The 21,585-nt window shown below is 48.7% G+C and overlaps 1 protein-coding gene across 1 annotated transcript in view; it reads left to right on the top strand.

The window, feature by feature from the left end:
- Positions 1 to 6,502: 6,502 nt before the first annotated feature.
- The window catches only part of LCP2 (lymphocyte cytosolic protein 2), a 43,894-nt gene continuing 28,811 nt past the window's right edge, over positions 6,503 to 21,585 (top strand). The window contains exons 1-3 of the mRNA XM_006735444.2: positions 6,503 to 6,802; positions 11,403 to 11,465; positions 16,694 to 16,740. Coding sequence (XP_006735507.1) covers positions 6,725 to 6,802; positions 11,403 to 11,465; positions 16,694 to 16,740 — 188 coding nt within the window. The 5' untranslated portion in view covers positions 6,503 to 6,724. The remainder of the gene's footprint in view (positions 6,803 to 11,402; positions 11,466 to 16,693; positions 16,741 to 21,585) is intronic.

Raw genomic sequence — 21,585 nt, 5'->3', positions numbered from 1 at the left:
CCACATGAGGACACAGCAAGAAGGTGCAGGCTATGTCCCGGGAAGAGGGCTCCCACCTGAACATGACCATGCTGGCACCTTGATCTTGGACTTCTGGCCTCCAGAACTGTGGGAAATAAATTTATGTTGTTTATAAGCTACCCAGTCTGTGATGGATATTTTGTTACAGCAGCCAGAATTGGACTAGCCACAGAGCCCAACTCTGTGCAACAAGGTAACTTATTAGAAGGAGACAAGGTATTCACATATTTATAAGGATTTTTTTAAAAGATTTTATTTATTTATTTGACAGAGAGAAACACAGCGAGAGAAGGAACACAAGCAGGGGGAGTGGGAGAGGGAGAAACAGGCTTCCCGCGGAGCAGGGAGCCCGATGCAGGGTTCGATCCCAGGACCCTGGGATCATGACCTGAGCCGAAAGCAGACGCTTAATGACTGAGCCACGCAGGGGCCCCTATAAGGATGGTTTTAAGAACATGAAGAAGCCAGACAATTCCTGGGGGTCTCCCCAACAGGACAATGCAGGCTTCCTCAGGATTCCAGCTCGAATGAATGTGGACAGTCACTCTCCTCCCTTACGTCACTCTTCTCCTCCAGTGCCTCCCCTCCCATCCCCCACTCAGCATGACCCAGCTGAGCTGTGGCCCCACATGCACATCTCCCTACATGCAGGGTACATTTGAGGGGCTTTGTGAGCCCCAGCATTAGAATTGCCAAGCTTGCATCTTTTTTTGATTAGAGAAAAATATATGCAAACCAAGATCCATTATTTTAGGAGCACTCAAAGACAGAATAATCTTTCTTTCATAGCCTAATAAATATGGTTGGCATGACCTGTTCTGGGTAAATAGTAACTATTCACCTAGTAAACTTTCATGCTTGGAAACTGCATCTTTCAGTGGAAAGAGTCTTAGCGTCAGATTGGTCTAGTTTCAACTCCCAGATTCCATGTCGGATCAATAGGCATCTGTTCTCCACAAGCCTTTCTCTGCAATCTGTAAAATGGTTATGTATCCTCTCCCTCCCTTTCCTGAAGAGCACTCACAAGGATCACATGCTATAATACATATAAGATTCTAGCATTCCTTTCCCCAAAACCCTTGCTGTCTAGTGGAAGGGTTGGATAGACATAGCATGTGTTTCCTAGAGGCTCTTCTCCCCAAACCCCTAACCCACTCCTTCTAAGGGACCCACTGTCCGTTCCAGGAACATGCTCACAGGAAGGCTCTGACACTCATGTGCAGTACGGTGGGAAGGACTGAAAAGGCCTACCAACATGTGTTGGAAGATGTGCTCTGTCTGGGTCAAAATCCTGGGAGGTCAGATAGAAACTGGTGTTCAGGGCACTGATATTTTCAAGGCAGGTAACGAAGCCACATCAGGAGCTCCAGAAATAGTGAGGGGGGCCACAAGAACCAAGGCCACAGGTGAGACAGGAAAATCCAGACTGAAAGTCAACAGCTAAGTGACTGACTGAGACTGAAGGGACAAGTTGTACATGTAGGACAAAGGATGGAAATCCGCCCAGGCCTGGGCTGGCATTCTTGCTCTGCATTTACTAGCTCTGGGAATGTGGGCAAAAGAATTTTGGTCTCTCAGCATCTGTAAAATGGGAGCATTGCCATCTAGTCAGAAGGCTTTTGTAAGATCAAAAGGGCCAAGAGCTATAAGGAATTTGATCCATGCTGGGCTGATGGGCTTGCTTGTTGCAAATCTTTGCTTCCTCCCAGGGCACGTATGTGTTTCCTGGGCCACCACTCTTCCTTGGGAATAAACAGCTGGAGGAGGCCACATCTACCCTTTCTGGGCTGTGGGTAAAACTGCTTTTGCTTTTCTTGCACTCATCCCACCTCTTCCCCCAACTCTGCCTCTCTACAGCTTGCCTGAGGAGGGGGGCAGCGCCTTTTCTCTTTTATCGAGATGAGAAGCCTGCCTTCCCCTCTCCTGCCCCTGCCCACATCCCACCCACCCTTGCGGCCACTTGGGGAGTTTCCCTTGGTGGCAGAGCTATCTGGGGATAGGCTGCCGAAGTCAAAAATAGGGCAGACAAGAAAGGGAGGCTTGACAGGAAGTCCAAATAAGCACTTCCTCCCACCCACTTTCAAACTTCTGAGGTACCTCCTTTAACACGGCAAAGAGAGCGAGAAGATGAAAAAGACATGCATTTTTTTTTAAAAAAAAGAATGAACTTGTCAGCTTTGAGGAAGTGGAAAATATTGCTCCTCATTGTCTCGCATGTAGCCGCTGATTCCTGCTCTCCTCGTGTGTATCCCAGGATGGGGGAGGTGAGGACTGTGTCCAGTCTGGGGTGGCAGGTGTGTCTCGAGGGCGGTTGGGACAGAGTACAGCATGGCCCGAGGAAGGGCTGCTGTGGGCTGGCACCAGCGTCTCCCCATCTTCCCCACCCTGCAGCCTCCAGGAGCTCTGGTGAGCATGGCCCCTGTACCTCCCAGGATGGTTGCATGGAAAGCCTGTCTCCCCCCCAAGCCCCCGGTACACCCATTCTGAGGCAGGGTCACCATATTCTGTGTCTTCGTGTATGGCCGCCGAGTGTGTGGAACTGCCCTGCCCAGGGCAGGGGCCAGGGCCCCTCTGGGCTTTCCTGCTCTACCTCTTATGTGGGTGGAGCCCTTTGCCATCCAGAAGGATTCCACACAGATGGCGCTTCCATTACCGACCTCTGAGGATGGAGGGGAAAACTGTCTCCTCCTTGTGAAGGTCACAGCTGTGGTTCTTGTTCCCTCTGTAGGCAAACCCACCCAGGCTCTAAAGAAAGTTCAACAGCAATTCACTCCAGCAGTAGCTCACCTCGAGTGGTACATGCAGCCATAAAATGTTGGTGGCGGTGAGGCTGGGGTCACCCCACGCGAGGGCATTTGTCTCCATCGCCCACAGTGCCCCATGTCGTCACCCTCTCCATGTCACATACCACCACTTTTGTCTCTCTCCCCAGCCAAGAGCCTCGGTACAAATCAAATCCAAATAAGCACGTCATCTTACCCACCTTCTAATGCCTTACGGGCCTCTCCTAGGAAGTCAACACACTCTCCCCCCCAAAAGCCTACTTCCCATTCTCTCTTGGGGTCCCATGACAAGTCCCCAGACCCTGCCCCCGCCCCACATGCAAAAGCTGCAGCTTCCAAGTCTCTTCTAATGAATTGCTTATCTTTCTCACCCCTCAAATTAGCTGTGAAGAAAACAGTTATCTCCCCACCTCATTCTGCAGTGGGTCAGCGGGAAGAGAGGGGGCTTCAAGTCCAGATGGGGTGGGGTGAGGCGGGGGAAAGGGGGGAGATCTCCCACTCTGGGTTGCAGTGTGCAATTCCTACATCTGCTTTTAATCCCTAAGATTGAAAACTCTGACACCTCACTCCCTCCAAGTGTCATTTTCTTGTCCACAAGCTCATTGATGCCACATGTAAAATTCCTATCCCGCGAGCCCCTATTCCCTATACCAGCGTGTCGTTCTTACTGTATGTTGAGACTTTGCCCCTTCCTAATCTGGAGATAATATCCCAAAGCCTGAGAAGGACTCTGCTAACATTTCCATTGACTCCTTCACAAGTCCTGGCTTTCTCCACCCGCTGAGGGAGAGGGCATTCCCACCGAGGCCATGGCTTTACATCACTGCACCTTACCTGCCCCTCTCTCTGTTCTGCTTCATGCTTGAAGCCAAGACTGATGCCCATAAGAGGATTGGTGTGAGCTGGCCTGGCCTTCATTGCTGCAGTGTCCCCTCTGCGGTGGGCTGTACCCAGGGGCTGCTATTACGACTCTCCATTTCATAGGCAAGGAGCCTGAGGCTGGGCCAAGAGAGCCGGCCTGCATAGGATCACTGTGGTCCTTCTGGCATCCTGAGCGTCTCTCGGAGATGAACTGGCCCTGCCCCCAGAACTTCTGGAACCCTGGGCCAGAGAGAGGAGATGTGAAATTCGTGAGTGTTGGGAAATCACCAAGGACTGAGGAAGGGAAAGTCTCCAGGCCTGAGGCAGCCCACTTCCCCTTGAGTCACCTGTTCTTGGCTGTTTAGCAGCCCTTCTGAGGAGTGGGCCTGTGGTCATATGGGGAGGGGGTGCCAAAGGCCTCATAGAAAGTGCTGGATCCTTTTTGTAACTTCTCCAGATTGCCAACCTCCCTTGCTCTTCATGGAAAGGAGGCTGACAGAGTAGGACAGAGCACAGGGTCTGGAGGCAGAGCTGGGTTTGAATCCCTACTCCACCTGGGTGATTGATGTAACATCTCAGAGCCTTGAGGTGACAGAGAGGGAAGGACCAGGGGCCCTGGACCCAGAGAGGGCGGGCGCCAGATGAGACCTGGTTGCACGACCTACTTTCTGGGTACAAGGCAGCAAGTAGTTTTACCTCTCTGAGCCTCAGCTTTCCCTTCTGTAAAATAGGAGAGGTGATAGTGCGAATAATTAAATAAGACAATTAGCGGCAAGTTTTTAGCATACTCCCTGGCACACGGGAAGGACTCTGGGGGTTTCACCCATGATGAGTCTTCTCTCCATCATCACCGTCATTCACATTTCTTACCTGCCGTGTCTCTCTTCTAAATGGGCTCCACGGATTGTCCATCTTGGCCACATTTGTTGGAGAGTTCTTTCAAAGGAACCTAATTTTTAGCTATACCTTAATTCAATTTCTGTGTTTCTGTAGATATTTATTCTCCTGAGTGGGAGTGAACATCATTAAAAAAAAATGCTTCTACTTGTAAGAATGATCTTAAATATTCCTTTCCACCGGTGCTGTGTGTTTTGTTTGCTCACAAAGTACGCGCCACACACACCCACAGCGCCAGAATGTCCTTCCTCTGCTTCATTTTCCAAGGCCCTGCTTCAATTCCAGCTCATTCCACATCTTCTTATTTTTTTTAAGCTTTTATTTATTTATTTATTTGAGAGAGAGAGAGAGAGCGAGCAGGGGCACGAACATAGAGTTGGGGCAGAGGGAGAGGGGGAAGCAGATTCCCCACTGAGCAGGGAGCCCAAGGCGATTCGGGGCTCGATACCAAGACCCTGAAATCATGACCTGAGCTGAAGGCAGATGCTCAACCCACTGAGCCACCCAGGCGCCCCCCGTGACATCTTCTTTGACTACCCTGCCCGGAAGTGATTTCTCTCTATCCTTCTCTTTTCAAATCGCTTTTTGTCATTGACCACTATTCCGGTGATTTGAAGCACCAAGTGACCTCTTCCCCCCAGTGGCAGAGCTTTTGAACAGCACAGTTAGTTACTGAGAGCTCCCAGGCCCTGGAGAGAGCGCTTGGCTGGGCGGCCTCGATTGGTGACTGGTGCCCCCAGCACCCCTGGTGCCACATTCTGTGGGCTGTTTCCCAGGTGCTGGGCCTGGAATGAAATGCAGAACCCCTACAGGCTGGAACAGTGTCAGTGGGGCTCCTTAGATTGTGCGTAAGATGGGAACTCTGCGTGGCCAAAGCTACCCTTGGAAAGGCTTCAAGAACTGACCTCCTCTGGGACCAAGGTTGTGTCACTTAGTAAGTGCAACAGAGCTTGATGCTTTCCTCAAGCATCAGAACTGAGGGCTGTGTGTGTATGCGGGCGCGCAGAGCATTAGCTGAAGTGGAGAACCTGTGTTTAGAGACTGCGACTTTGCACAAATGTATTTGCTTTTATACACTGGATTTGCCCTCTGCCAACGAGGTGCTCATACTGTGAGAAGTGCGAGGGTCTGAGACCAGCTCAGAGAGCAGCAGATGCCCATGTCCTGCCACAGGACCACTCCAGAGAATGTACTCTTCGGGCAGAAGCTATGGAGGAGTCAATGGGGACTAGAATCGATGGGGGAAACCACAGCGGATAGAGCCCATGGCAGCATCAACAGCAGTTGCTATTTGTGTGCTCTTGACTTTTTCTTTAAGTTTGTCTAGTTAACTGCATCTAAGGTTTGCGCATATACGAGACAATTCCTGTTCTCCTGTTTTATGGATATGGAAACTGAGACTCCTCCATTTTAAGCCCTCGTGTGAGGTTGCACAGGATGGAAACAATCGCATCAGAAGTGAAGCCGGGGTCTGCCCGATGCAGCCCCTTTCTCAGCCCTGGGTGCCCGGCTCACTCCCCGAGAATCCTCTGGTAACTCCACGGAGGCGGTGGCTAAGGGAACGTCAACTTTATCCTTTTGGGAGAGACTGAGAGATGATTGGAAAGCATTAAAAGGCTATACTCCTTACCCCACAGTTTGCTGATGTGGGAGCTTATGTGTATTTGAGGTCAACTGTCAAAATAGATTTTCATCTGCGAAGACCCAGCCAAGCAGGATGGCAGTATAAATATCTGGGTGCCAGGAGTTTTAATGGAAACACACTCGGGCTCACACTGGAGTCTAAGTCCCCTTCACTGTCCCTCCTGTGGGGCGGGGGTGGCCAGGACCAGGGGGAGATTACCAACTCCATCACTCTCTCTACCTCTCCAGCCCCCAGAGCTGGGCTTCCTTGTTTACATATTTAGAGCTGAGCAGAGGAAGTGGTAAAGGAAACTTGCTGAGTCGTTTTCTGAGAAGAGACCATATTTGTTCGCAGAGGAAGCCGTTGCTTTCTGGGATCTGGTTACAGCAAAAAAGACGTGTGCTCCAACAACGGGGTTCCAGAAGGTAACTTGGAGTTGGAAGAGCAAAGGACACCTCCACGCTGTGGATTTGGAGTTCTCTGTCCATGGGTGCAGCATCCATGCTCCGCTTGTGAGTTCTGTCCCGGGAGAGCAGCCATGGCATTGAAGAACGTGCCATTTCGCTCAGATGTCCTGGCCTGGGACCCCGACAGCCTGGCAGACTATTTCAGGAAGGTGAGCCTTGCTCTTTGTTGGTGGTGAGGCTGGCGACCCTCGGCGGGCTGGGCAGAGGCTTGAAGAAGGGGTCCGGGCAGAACACGAGAGGTATAAAGTAGAGCAGTGGACCTTCCAACCCCATGGCAGCCTTACCAATTAAGCGAGCGCTATGTAGATGCACATGCCTGAGTGTCCCTGGTGATGAGTTCTGGGGAGAAGGGAGGCCCTCAGATGGGTGTGCACCTACTAAGTGCCAGCACTCTAGTTTGCGCTGTGTAGGCATTGTCCCATTTAACACTCTCCAGTATCGCTGTCCTCTTGGCTCAGCTGCAAAGTAGGCTCCAGGAGGTTAAATGGCCCAAAGCCCCAGGGACTACATGCGACAGAGGCAGGATTCCAGTCACGCCTTTCTGGCTTCAAAGTCCATGCTCAGAGACTCAGAACTGATGTAACCACTAATGAGATCGAGGCTGCTTACTAGAAAGGGGTGAATGGAGTCCTGGGCGTGGGAGAAAGGAAAGGCAGGGCAGGAGGGCTGGAGAAGGCTAGGATGAATGTCTGGGCAGTCATTGCTTATGACCTGAAAAAGGGCTCCTCAAGCCCTTGCGGAGAACAGAGTCTTGCTGGAGCTTTAGGAGGGTCTTGTGAAGCAGGAGGGAGAACTGCTACAAGCTCCAGGTTGTGATTGGTTGAGACAGCTAGGTAAACTGAGGCCCCTAAGAGGAAGAGTTTTGCCAGCAGGGTCAGAGGCCAAGCTTGTGGCAGACCTGAGATGAGAGGGTCACTGTCCTTCCTTCCAGCCCTGGAGGGGCAGGGGCTGCTCAAGGACCCCGTGCTTGGTCATCTGCTGGGGGGACCACAGGTCACACATCTGCTTGGGCAGATCCCAAGCCACATGTCTCGGGGACTCTCCATCCCTGTTCAAGGGATAAGAAGCCTTGTAAGGGACATCTGATCTTCTAACAGCCCCATCCCTGGAGGCTGGGATGGAATTCAGTTGACACTCCAGATGGTTGTAAAGATGAGATTTTAAAGTCAAGACTTTAGAGGTCATTTAAGTCAACTTTCTGTTTTTCGTAGTGGTGGAATGGGGCTCCCTGGGACACATAGACATCTGGGGTCTACATAGTGCCTCACTGCTCCCCCTCCACCTAAAGAAGAGAGATGTGAAGATGTAGAATCGGGTGTGGCATGAAAAAGGCATAGCCCACAGATCCTGTTATTTGCTGCTTTGTGTGTATCTTGTTTTTGTTCTTCTTTCCTCCAAAAGGTCACAATAAACTTAGGTTTCAGCACTGTGGGTGCAAAGGTGGTTGGGACAACTGACTTTTGAAGTATTTTTCTTAAATGTAGACCAAATAAGTTAGGGCAAGAAGGTGAAATTTGCCAAGATGCTATAAAGTGGCATGTTAGCTCAATTAAAGGAAGGAGAAAATATTGAGAATTGGTGAGAGGATCCTGGGAACAGAATGAGAGGCCCAGACAGGCCCCATCTTCAGTGTGAGAAAAACTATACAACAACTATGCAACAGCAGAATCCATGGGCAAATCCCCCCTTAATGCAGGGAGATGGATGATGGGTCAAGGGTGATTCAGGAAAACGGCCATCTGCCTGAGCTGGGGGAAGGGAGAACCTCCTTCTTGGAGACCCCAGACCCTGGGACACATCTGCAGCACTGGGACAGGTTCCTTCTTTGGACATAGGAAGAAAGAAAGAAAGAGAGAAAGAAAGATAGAGAGAAAGAAAGAAAGAAAAAGAAAGAAAGAAAGAAGAAAGAAGAAAGAAAGAAAGAAAGAAAGAAAGAAAGAAAGAATGAAAAAGAAAAGGAAGAAAAACGATGGTAGGATGAGGAGATTAAAGGGAATCTGTGATCCAGAAAGTCCCATCCCCAACAGACTCAGATGGATGCCCTTCAAATCCTGGGCACCTTAATTTCCCCAGAGAGAAAATATCAAGTGAACTGACCATGGACCATGGAGTCATTTGGGGATGGATCTTAGTCATCAACTATCCTATTCAAAGGATCCATGGCCAGGTGCAATTTCTACTGAAGCAGAGAGGTTGGGGCCTCTTCAGAGACACCTCCCAGTCAGCTCTAGAGTCAGACACTTTGGTTGGAATCTTGGCTCTACCACCTGCTAGCTTGGTGACCTTCCCTTTGTTACTACAACCTCTCTGAGCCTCAGCTTCCTCATTAGTAAAATAGAGACGCTAACAGCAAATACCCTCATGGGATTGTTAAAAGAATTAAAGGAGATATGGTGTGTGCAGCATTCAGCAGCTTGAGGGGGACCAATTCATGTTTGACAGTCCCTTTTTCCTGCTCTGTTTACCGGGCCCTAGCTGGGGATGCCCACGCAGATTGGCAGGCTTTTGTGTCTTACTGTCTTAGATATGTGTAGCTCATCCTCTGTCTGGAAAGCTAGTCCCTGAGGACAGAGGTCATGTTTTGGATTTTTTAACCCCAATTTCTTTCTTTCTTTCTTTCTTTCTTTCTTTCTTTCTTTCTTTCTTTCTTTCTTTCTTTCTTTCTTTCTTTTCTCTTTCTTTTCTTTCTTTTTCTCTTTCTTTTCTTTTCTTTCTTTCTTTCTTTCTTTCTTTTTCTTTCTTTCTCCTTCCTTCCTTCCTTCCTTCCTCTCTTTCTTTTTCTTTCTTTCTTTTTAGATTTTCTTTATTTATTTGAGAGAGAGGAGAGCAGGGTGAGGGGTAGAGGGAGAGGCAGATGTGGGGCTTGATTCCAGGACCCTGGGATCATGGCCTGAGCTGAAGGCAGATACTTAACCGACTGAGCCACCCAGGCACCCCTAACCCTTCCAATTTCTTTTGACTTGGTGTAAGAGCATCCCTGGCCATGCCGTGGTGAGGCACTGGGTTAGAGCCATTTCTAATCCCTGCTATGCTCCCAACCCACTGTGTGACCTTAGGCCAATCCCTTCCCTTCTCTGGGCCTCAGTTGTCTCATCTATAACACCAAGTACCTGCTCTACACCACTGCCTACCAAAGCTGGGTGCTCATAGAATCCTCTATGTGCTTGCTAAAAATACAGATTCTAGCCCCCAGGCCCAGGTATTACGATCAGAATCAAACTTCTAGAGAGGCCTCAGTCCACAGGGCTATCTGTCTATGTAGAGTCAAAGTCAACAATCTGCAAAATCAGAGCTTTATCTTAAAATGATGACAGTGAATGATGAATTAAAGTCAGTTGGATATTCCAAGAACTACTTCTACCCCATTGCATGGAAATAGAAAGGATGCTCATGGTGCCTCAGATGTTGCTCATGTTCCACACTGACCTCGAAATCAGCTTTTTCTAAGTGTTTTAACATTTATCCCACCCTTTCAAGCCAAGAGACTACAACAATTATATTCACTTTTTAGATTGATTGACCATTAAAAAAAAAAGACCGTGATTTGCCCCCAAAAGAAGGCTGCCACAAATTGTGAGCCTCACACTTGTGATGAGAACCAAAGATTCTCCAGGACAAACATTTCACCTTAAATACTCCAGCCCAAAGTATCACATTTGGAGGTATTTCAAATGCAAGCTCTTAGGCTGTCGAAAATACGGTGAAACAGAAAAGTGATAAGATTGTCAATTGATGTGATTCTTTGGGAAAGCAACCAAGATCATTCCTGTTGATCTTATAACTTATTCTGAGAATCCAACTTAATTTATCTTAAATAGAGCAAAAAAACTGTGTGCAGAAGGATATCCATGATGTTCTTTCTATATTTTGATCTGGATGGTGTATTAAGGTACACTTAAATTTGTTTGCTTTACTTACTATAAGTTACCCTGTTACTAACAAAAAGGAGAACATTAAAGCCTTGTTCTGAAGCCCGATTGTCACCCCTGTCACCTGCTACCCATGGACCTCGTGTAAGTTACTTAACTTTCTGCACTTTTGACTCTCTCTGGAAGATGTGAAGATTAAAGACTTAAGATTGGTTAAAATACACAGAGGAGTGCCTGCCAGATAGCAAGCACTCAGTAATTATCAGCAGTTTCTATTACCACTATTGGAACAGCTGTTTGGTAAACAACCTAAATGATCAGCAATAAGGGAGTAATTAAAGAAAACAATGTTTAGAGTAAGTCGGTGATAACATGAGGCAATGCCTCTATTACCATTTTAAGGTAATTTTAAGAGAAAAAGTTAGGATAAGATTAAATATCTTATCCTGAGTGATAACCTCCATTATGTTTAGAGATGGCTCAGAATAAAGCACTACAGGAAACACATCGAATGTTCTCCAAGGTTGCCTTTTGGTGGTGACACAATGGTTGCTATTGATTTTCTTTTTCTCACCTCTTCTTTGAGTGTCTGAGAAGCATGTGGCCAGACTTTGTAGGCTTAAAGGTACTCTCTTTTTGTAGAGGTTGGCCCCAAAACTTTAGACGGAGGCAATTTCTCCATTTCAGAGAGTCCCAAGGGGCAAGTGAAAGCAGAGCTGAGGTAGGGATGGGGCCCGTCTGTTACAGTGGGGGGAAGGGGGGTAGGGGTCTGGCTAGCCACAAGTACCACAAATTGCTAAGCTTCTGGGGCAGGCAAGTGAGGGGAGCTAATGGCTTGCACCTGCCCACCACTGACAGCACCTTCTCCTTCCCTTTGCAGCTGAACTACAGGGACTGTGAGAAGGCAGTGAAAAAGCATCACATTGATGGGCAGCGGTTTTTGGTAAGTGCTGGCCAGTTTGACACATTAAGACCAAAGCTGTTCCACAAGTTAACCAATCCTGGCGGAGCCAACTGGTCTACCCTGTTCCTGGGGATACTCAGGGTCAATGCCCATCTTCAGGATCCCCACACAGCCCTTTGCCATCTTCTGAGGTTTTATATGGCCCCTGCTGTCATCACCTCTCAGGATCCTGCTATCCAGGATACCTCCCAGGCTTTCACTGATACCAAGGTACATTCTAAAGTCAAAGTGTAAGGAGGAATCCAAGTACAGCTCTCTCTCTCTCTCTCTCACACACACACACACCTTGAAAATCTTTTCAAATGCCAACCATACTTTGAGAAGCCTAAGGGGAAAAAAGACCATTTAGGAGAACAGAAGATTCTTTTTTCCCATCTCTCATGCTGGAGTACATGCTCACTGAATGGAATAAAATGTGAAATCTCCCTCATTATTCATTACATCCCTCTTTCTCTCTACCAAATTCACATAGTTTTTTGCCAGTTAAACACATGTGATAGGACTCTCTTTACTCCATTATATTGCAAAGAGCTTTAATATAATACTAAGAGGCAGTCGTATGTGAAGGACTAAGCCCTTGAATGGAAAGAGAGGCAGCTTTGAGAGACCATACCTAGTCATTGGACTAAAGCACACACTTAATTTACTTTAACACTGCATGAGTTTTTAACATTGTTATTTCTTCATACTGAGCCTTGAGCCTAGGGAATACCTGGAGCTTTGAGAGGTGGGAAGTGGCTGGGAGGTGGTCTGAGCATTTCCCCTGAAATGTCACCTTTGCCTATGGGTGAGACAGACCCCAGCTGTGCCAGTCTACCCCCTTCCCATCTCATGCTTCCTTGCCCTTCAAATGAAGTGGGGACAAGACTTCAAAAGTCTCATGGGTAGATGCTCCCAATTTGGATTAGGAGTGAGGAGGGCAAGGTAAGTTGTGTTTCCCTGCAAGGCGTGGTTAGCAGCAGTGAGGTCAGCAGCCACAAGACTTGGGGGTTAGAAGGAGCCAGAGAGGTTATGAGCTCTAGCTTTCTGCCCAGCACTCCAAACCATTTCCTATATTGCATCCCTGCCATTAACATCTGCTTGAATTCTTTTAGGGATGGTGTGCTCACTACCACACATATTCATCTGCCCCTTTCTAGGCAGCTCTTAAGTTTCATGCTGAGACCAAACTGTGCCCTACTGGTCTGAGCTTTACTTTCATGTGCCATGTAAGACACGTGTGTTCACTGTTTCACCTAAATCATGCATGAATTCACCCATCCATTCACCTCACAAGCATTTTCCTGGGCTCCCTTTACATACAGGACCATGCCACATCCTGGGAATATAGAGATGACTATGGTGTGATTTCTGCCTTCCAGAAGCCTGTTTTATGGCAAAAAAACTATCTTCAGGAAGGCTCCAACCACCCCATTTGCAACTGAGGAAATGTGTACAGAGGCTGATGTGAATTTTCTAAGTCCCATGCCTAGTCATTGGACTAAAGCACACACTTAATTTACTTTAACACTGCATGAGTTTTTAACAATGTTATTTCTTCATACTGAGCCTTGAGCCTAGGGAATACCTGGAATTTTGTTGCTGTTGATCTTGGCACCTTAGTACTAAATGTAAATATTTCCTTCTGGTGCCTTTACCACTGAGAACTGAGATCTGAGACTTATCGGTGCTGAGTGGACAGGGAGTAAGACCTCTTTGAGGATGGTCCTGCTTGCAGCCCTGATGCTCTGGGATCACCTTGAGCAAGCACTTGCCTTCTCTGAGCCTCTCTCTCTTCTCCTCCTGAGCAAGAGCACGTTGGATCGATGGGTGACAGTCCCTTCCAGTCCCCACAAGACTCCCTGTGTGAAGCTCAGGCATGCTAGGACCGGGTTGTTTCCGTGGCGGAGAGATGCTATCAGTCGCTGTCTCCTCTGCTCCTGTATCCAGGACCTATCAGTCCCTGGAGACTGCCACATATTATGCTTATCATGTGAGCGGGAGGAAATGGAAAGAAGGGCACTAGGAACCAGGAGAACAGGGAGCAGAACCCGGTATCTGGCCCCGCAACTGGGGTGTTTAAAGACAGCTTCTCCTGAAACCCACCGTCCACCCCAGGTGCTCTGGGTACAGCGTGAGCTCTGGGTGGAGCTCTAAATTCTCATCCGTCACTCCTGGTTTTGTAATATCAGGGACCATTCTGCTCCTGAAGGCAGCAGTGGAAGGCCGCATTCTCTCTGTCTCTGTCTCTCTGTCTCTCTTTTCGTTGTTGGGGCTAGTAGGTCCCTTGTATCTGTGCTGCTCCTATTTTGGTTTCCCAGTGAGAAGAGAAGAACCTCATCTGGTGGGGAAGGGGGTGCCATACTTACAGAAGGTTGAAAGAGAGGAAAAAAAGTGTTTGGAACTGTGTCAGTTAGGAAGGCATGTGGCTGCCTTTAACAGAAACCTGACCACAGTGGCTTAACCAAACAGGGGTTTATCTTTCTCAAGTGATAAGGAATCTAGAGCAGGCACTAGGGGCTGGTGAGCTGCTGAACGCAGTCATCGGGAACCCAGCCCCCCCAACCCATCTAGTCTGTGGAAAACGCCTGTGGCTTTTGTCGGAGAGTCTGCAGGTTGGCTATGCCACCTCCAGACCTCACATCCACATTCCACGCAGGAGGAAGGGGGCAGGGCAAAGAGTAAAAGGCACAAAATTGCATGGGGAATGCCTCCCCTCCTATTCAGGAAAGTAGTAACTTTTCCAGAAGTTCCATCCAGTAGACTTCAGGTTATATCTCACTGGGCGCAACTGAGTCCCATGACCTCCGCTATCTGCTGGGAAGTGTTTGTGGACATGGCACATTTACTGCCCCAAATGAAATCCAGGTCCAGGCAGAAAGGGAGCAAGGGAGAGTGGGTACTAGGTGGGCAGGCAGCAGCACCCATACGTCGCCTCCCCAGGCAGGGCCCATCTTGAGGACACACTCAGCACCTAATTGCGCTCCTGCAAAGGCACAAGGGATCATACGGGTACCCCCGAGTGGCTGGAGGTTTTAGAAGGAGGTAGAGAAGGGGTTACATTATGCGGCAGAACTCTCTGAAAATCCTGTTTAAACGTCTCTCGTCTTTCCTCTCCATTCCTGTCCTGTTCTAAAGGCCTTTCTCTTCCTTAACATCCTGCTCCTCTGCATCTCCAGCCATGTTCAAGTACACCTTCTCCTTCACACTCTTGCTCAGATTTCTTCAGCCCACATCCTCAATGAGGCCAAACAGAAGGCAGGCGCGCCAACCAGCCCCCAGATAGCCTGCACTCACCATGCCACTCTGAACATGAGTCTTGGCACATCCCTGAGAGGGGCTGGTGTTGGAGGAAGGAGAAGCTGCTGCTTAGAGACATTAAGAAGAATAAAAGAGAGGGGTGCCTGGGTGGCACAGTCCAACTCTCGGTTTCCACTCAGGTCGTGATCTCAGGGTCTTGAGCTCTGTGTTGGGCTCTGTGCTCAACGTGGCATCTACTTAAGACTCTCTTCCAGGGCACCTGGGTGGCTCAGTCGGTGAAGCATCTGACTTTGACTCGGGTCATGATCTCAGGGACCTGAGATTGAGCTCTATGTCAGGCTCCTCACTCTCCTTCTCCCTCCCCACCAACCTCCCGCCCCGAAATATAAATCTTAAAAAAAAATAAAAAATAAAAAAAGAGAGAGGTTAAGAAGCTTGACCAAAAGCCCGATTGTCTCAGGACTCTGGGCAAACTCCGGCCCCAACCCTGCTGCCAGGTCTGCTAAGGGGGCTGGGTCAGACACTGTGCCCAAGAGCTGCAGCAGGTGAGCCCAATGGACTCATTGCTAAGATGCCCCAGCCCCGGCACCACTGGGCTCAAAGGGGAGCATGCCCAGCTCTTTCCCGTAGGCAACCAACAACCTGCCAGGTGGCTCCCAGCCCAGAGCGGGAGCAGGGGCAAAAACTAACCTCTGAGAGACAGCCAGACCCCAGCTTATTATTATTTATTTTCATGTAAATTATTCACGTAAGGTTTATTATTCACAGAGGGTGTGCCAAGCACCGAGCCAAGCACACGACCCACTTCATCTCATTCAGTGCTCACAACCCCTGAAAGGTGGCCCTTATTAGTATTTTACAGATAAGGAAGCTGAGGCTCGGGGTGCTTAAGAGTATGCCCCAAATCAGACTGCTGTTCAATGGATGAACCAAGATCCCAACCCAGCCTGTCTGACTACAGAGCTTTCACCCTAACCACCTGTTTTCCAGCTTCGGTTAAAACATCAGTGGATCCCTCTCTGTGGCTCAGCATTCGTTCCATGGAAAGTGGGCTCACCTTCTTTTCTGTTTCTGCGATTGGCACCCTGCCTCTCCTGCTCTGGGACACCTCCTTGTCTTACCCTTCCCACCCTCTTCCCCTCCAGCATGGGTCACCATGTCCCTCAAAGGGATCAGATGTGGGAAGAGGGAAGTTTGCAGGAAGAAAACTGACCACGGATGCCACAGAGTCGGGCTCCAGCCCCAGTAACATCACCTACAAGCTGAAATTCCCTTAACATCCCAGAGCCTCAGCGTTCTCACCTGTAAAATGGGAACACTCATGGTTCCTAAATCCCAGGATTGACATGAGGGTTAATCAGGGTGTGAGTAAGGCAGAGCCCCAGAGTCAGTTCTTCACAGATATGGGTTTCTTTCTCCTCTCCCCTCTCTGTTCCCTCAGGAAAGCCTCTTTATTGTATCCCCACATCTAGAGAACGCTACCAATAACCCTGATGAGAGAGGCTTTGGGGTGTGATGGTGGCATAAGGACCCAGACCCCTTCTCCAGGCTGGCTTCTCATAGCTTCTCCATATGGAAACTGAGAGGGACCCTGAAGTCTGGGGTAAGAGCCTAGGGAAGAGGTCGCAGCGTGACCAAATTCAGCCCACAAAACAGGTTGTTTGGTTCTATAGTTTAGCTCTCATCATGTTTGTTTCTTATCGTAAAATTATTTGTCAAAACTTCAAACTCAGGAAATGTCACCTAAATCCAGATTTGGGGATTCCCTTTGAAAAAGTAGATCTGGCCGCATCAGGCCCACTGGTGTTTTATGCAACATCTAGAAGCTGTCGCTTTGGGTAGGTGTGGGGAGGTGGGCTCTTCAGTTTGCTGCAGTCCCCACTACTCCATTTCTCACCTCACTCTCCTCACCTGGGCCAGAGCCCTTCCTGTGTGGGTTGTAACCCGCCCGTGTGTCTTGATTTCAGAACCTGACAGAAAATGACATCCAGAAGTTCCCTAAGCTCCGGGTGCCGTAAGTACTCCCCCCAATTTCTTGTGTGTTGGGGAATGAGGCTGGGATGGGAAGTAGTCCAGGGAGCACTGAGACACTTAATCTGTGACTGTTGATTTGAACTAGGAGAGTGAGCAGGAAGGGGAGAGGCAAGGGCAGGGCACAGGAAAGAGAAGTTTCATGATAGGTTGAGAAAAAGAAGTAACAGATTCAGCCCAGCTGGTGTGTTGCCTGCTCTTGCCACAGACAAGCCTGGCTGGGGACCGGGTTTTCATTTCCTCTCTCCCAGTGGGGCGGCTTGGGCATGAGGGCATCACACCAGATCAGTGATTGCTTAAGCTTTCCCGACCTCAGTTTCCAGCTCAGTAAAATGACAGAGTTGGACTAGATGAAGAATGGCAGTGGACATCATTCTGGCTGTCAATACTCATTGCTTGAATGGCTGTCGAGGGCACCATCCTGAGAAGAATCGCGAGCAAGGGGGGCTGTGATGCACTACCGAGGCCCCACGTGGGTGCTGAAATGAGAGGTATCGTGCACCTCGTGTCGTGTATTTTCACCGCTCTAGTAAAGGTCTCACACACCCAAATGCTTACCGGAGCCAGGCGGGTGATACAAATGTGTAAAATGGGTCAGGTTGAAAAATACGAAGTCCTCTCAATTTCTCTTTCATTTAACACCTTTGGATAGACTATGGGTATGAAGAAATATTTCTCCACTATAAGAAATATAATAGTAAAGTATGATGAGAAAAGAGGTCATCAACACAAAGCCTCATTGTTGGTGAAAAACTAGGAAGTGCTAGAGACTGTGGCAAATCAGGATGATAGTTTCCATCCCAAGAGAGCTGCAACTACTCGGCTCCAGTCCATTTGGACCCAATGATGTTCAATCTTTGAACTTATCAAAAGTCCTTAGAAATATTGATTTTTGTAATATATTCTTAATATACATAATAAGCGTGTAATAAAATATATTTGTGTAATATATATGTACCTGGTCTTGAGCACATTTTGGTTTGCATCTCTTGGTTCCCATACAACACTAATACTTCATTCATTTAATGAACTGCTACTAGATGCCGATATAATGTGTCAGGCCTTTGTTAAGGGGCGGAATCCCCACCTCAGGACACACATTCTAGTGGGAGGGTCAGATATACAAAGCAATCCTACAACAATTATAATGGTGCTGTGGCGTATGCAGGTCCACATTCCGTGGGAGTAGGAAGGCAAAAGTCACTTTCCCCATGGCATTCAGGGAAGACTTTGGGGTGGCAGGGAAGCTAAGTGGGATCCTGACATATGCCAGGAGTGGTCAGATGAAGAATGGGTTGATACTCTAGGAATGGGGACTATCTTGCAAAGGCATGGGCACCAGGGAGTTGAATTGAACAGCAAGTGGGTCAGAGCAGCTAGGGGTACACCAAGCAAAGAGGCTGCAGAACTGGTCACAAATGAGAAGGGTCCTGTGAGCTGTCCTAAGGAGCCTAAGAGGGTTGGGGAGGTGAGGGCCACAGGGAGAACAGGGAGATAAAGCTGGTGTCTTGGCTTTCTCCAGGGCAATGTAAAAGATGACAGGCGAGGGCCCAGCTGAAGGCAGGGAAGGAAGCTAGCGGATGAGGGACATGACCCCACTCATGGGATAGGAGCCTCAGCGAGGACCATGGCCCTGAACATGCAGGGCAGAGGGGATTGAATCAGAGCAGTGGAAGGAAGGAGATAAGGAAGGCACTTTCAGCTCGGAAGATCTTTTTTTACCTTAAGGCTGGGCTCACTTGATGTCTGGAGCTATGCTGGAGTGTCTGGAGAAGGAGGCGGGTGAGAAGTGGTTGCTAGTTAGTGTGGAAGGCGGATTGTAAACACTCGTGTTGCGGGTGCGGTAGGGGTGGGGCATTTCTTTAGCCATTTGAAAACGGAAACAGAATCCCTGTCCAATGTGTGCATGTGTGCCCCAGACAAGCTAGGAAGCTGCCCATGGGGCATGAAGGTGAACGGGGAGTAGTAGGGGAGGCATCTAGGGAAGGTCCAGGCTGCCCTGATTCGATGACTCTCGAACAGTTACCGACCCTCTTGGTAGATGTGGATAACAAGCACCAATCCCAGCTCTGCTTACTAAGAGTTCTGTGCCTGGGATGAGTCCCTCGTCCACTCTCAGTTTCCCAAGTCTGTAAAATAAAAGATGACTGTGGAGGCTCGCTCTTCTAGGGGTTATAATTTTAGGTGTGAACAGGCAGACCGGAGAGCTTAGTGAGTGAAAGTATAAGCTCTGAGGTCAGAGTGCTTTAAACCCAATTCTCCCGTTCACTAGCTGTGAGTCTGTGGGCAAGTTGCCTGGGTTCCTTGAGCCTCAGATTCCTCATCTGTAAAATGGGGATAATAGCAGAACCTACCTCAGAGAGTCAGCAGGAAGGTTAGAGGAAATAATGGGGAAATAACAGTACACACTGAGCAAGTGTTAGCGGTTCCTGTTATTTTATGCAAAATCCCAATGAGTACAGTTCTAAGTTTTTCCTAATCATGCTATCCTGCCAAAGGGGGAGGATTGAAAGGCATGGGCTTCGGAGCAAGAGAGCCAAGTTCTAAAGCAGATGCTGTCTCCCACCAGCCGTGGAAACTTGGGGAAGTCTCATCAACCCTCTGAGCCTGTGTCCTCATCCGTAGAAGGGAAAAGAACTAACTATGGGGGAGTGCTGGATTTTAAAGGAGGCAGTCCACATGAGCTGCCTGATGCTGTCCTTGATGCGGATAGATATTCAATACTGATTTGTTCTGTTCCCTTGTACATAGGTTCATTGGCCATAATCATTACCCTAAGGGGCTACGGGAAAGAAATTATGTTAATGTACAGCAGACCAAAACAAGATTACACTCCTCTGAATATCGGGATTTTCTTCCCCCATGCTTAAAAAAAACCTCTATCAAATAGATTTGTAAGAAGGTAGATTCTGGTGAGGAAGATTTTGTCTGCAGATACAGGTACACTCTCGGACAGTTCCTCCTAGAGACACCCCAAATACTGTAATGGAGGAGAGTTTTTAAATAAAACAACTAAGCCTCCTTTATAGGGACGGGCTTAAAACCCATGGTATAGCTGAGCCTTATCTGGCTAAATCGGTAGAATACATGTTCAGGTCTGCTGATGCCAATTTGGAGTTTATTTTAAAAATGTGATGAGTTTTATGTTTAAATCCATAGTATAACTTAAAAAAAAAATAAGGAGAAGGGAGTGATGGGATGGTGGTGTAGGCAACAAATAGATGTTGGATGTGTCTATACCATGAGTCCCCATTGTGCCCCTTCCCGAGAGTGGAATTAGGCTAGGAAAAGCGAAGATCCCATCAGAGAGGGAATGCGGTAATAACTGGTTACTTGTCCATGCTCCTGCTGAAGCTGCAGGCCTCCTAACAGCAGAGTCATCCTGCCTGAGAAACAGCAGGGAAAGAAGGAGAGCGCGAGGACCAAGGGAGGGACCCAGAGGTGAGCAGGCCATTCCTGGGCCACTTAAAGAACGTGACCTAGCCTCCCCACAGAATTGCTAGAGTGACAGGTCTGTCTCCACCCTGCTCCTTCCCTCTCCCATCCATGGGCTGATCCCTGTCCAGGTAGCCGGTCTTCCCCACAGGAGAAATGCCTCCTCTCAACTGATGGCCACTCCTTCTCCCCGAAAGCAAGCCCGGAAAACCTGACTTCCCAGCTCAGCTCCACATTACACCCGCTCACGTGGCCTTTGGCAAGTCCCTCTCTTAGTGCCTTGGTGATAAACACGGGAATGATCTGTGTATCACAAAATAATTGTGAAGCACAAGTAAAATACTACGTGTAAAGTCATAGGGGGGTACAAGGCTGAGAAGCAGGGAGACCACGCTAGGCCCTCCTACAGATGGTTCTGCCCTGAGACCTGAGATGACAGTGAAAGGCACCTCCCTGGGTCCCAAGACCCACACCTGGCTTCTCACGTGACAAGGACAGAACTTCCAGAGGTCTGGCTCTTGGTTCAAGGAGGCTGACCCCTAGGGGTGGAGCCCTGTGTTCCTTTAAAGAAGGATGAAATCCATTTGCAATGACGTGGATGGAACTAGAGGGTATTATGTTAAGTGAAATAAGTCAATCAGAGAAAGACAATTATCATATGGTCTTACTCATAGGTGGAATTTAAGAAACAAAACTGGTGAACGTAGGGGTAGGGGAGGAAAAATAAAATAAGATGAAAACAGAGAGGGAGACAAAGCATAAGAGACTTAACTCTAGGGAACAAACTGAGGGTTGCTGGAGGGGAGGGGATAAGGGGATGGGGTAACTGGGTGAGGGGCACAGGGGAGGACACGTGATGTAATGAGCACTGGGTGTTGCGTGCAACTGATGAATCACTGACCCCTACCCCCGAAACTAATCAGTCAGTATATGTGAACTAACTAGAATTTCAATGAAACCTAAAAAAATAAGGTAAGTAAAATAAAATGAAGGAAGAAATGCAGAGCAAGAGCCGGAGCCAGAGTGAGAATGTCGCTGGGTGCCCGCGGGGCGGCAGAGAGGTGGACCGAGGACAGGTGGGCGGTGAGGAGGGCAGAGAGCTGGAGGTGCCCAGCTCAGCAAACAGACTTCGCCTCTTCTGGGCCTGGGAGCCTGTCGTCCTGGGAGGGAGCAGCCTGCCCTCTGAAATGCTAGTCAAGGCAGCAAGGCTCCCCTGCGCGCAGGAGGGCCTGGAAGAGGGGAAGAAGGAACGCTCTCTAAAGCTCTTACCTTGGGAGGTCTGGTGAGAAATGTGTTTACACTGTAAGCCCTTGAACAGACAGGAACACAGGCAACAACGTAGGCAACAAAGAGATGGCTCCTGGAGCAACCGACTCTTCCTGTGCTCTATGGG

The sequence above is a fragment of the Leptonychotes weddellii genome, chromosome 7, assembly GCF_054177405.1.
Source record: "Leptonychotes weddellii isolate Sample4059 chromosome 7, ASM5417740v2, whole genome shotgun sequence".
Classification (NCBI taxonomy): Eukaryota; Metazoa; Chordata; class Mammalia; order Carnivora; family Phocidae; genus Leptonychotes; species Leptonychotes weddellii.
The sequence above is the reverse complement of the archived record's forward strand: the minus strand, read 5'-3'. Positions and strand labels throughout refer to the sequence as shown.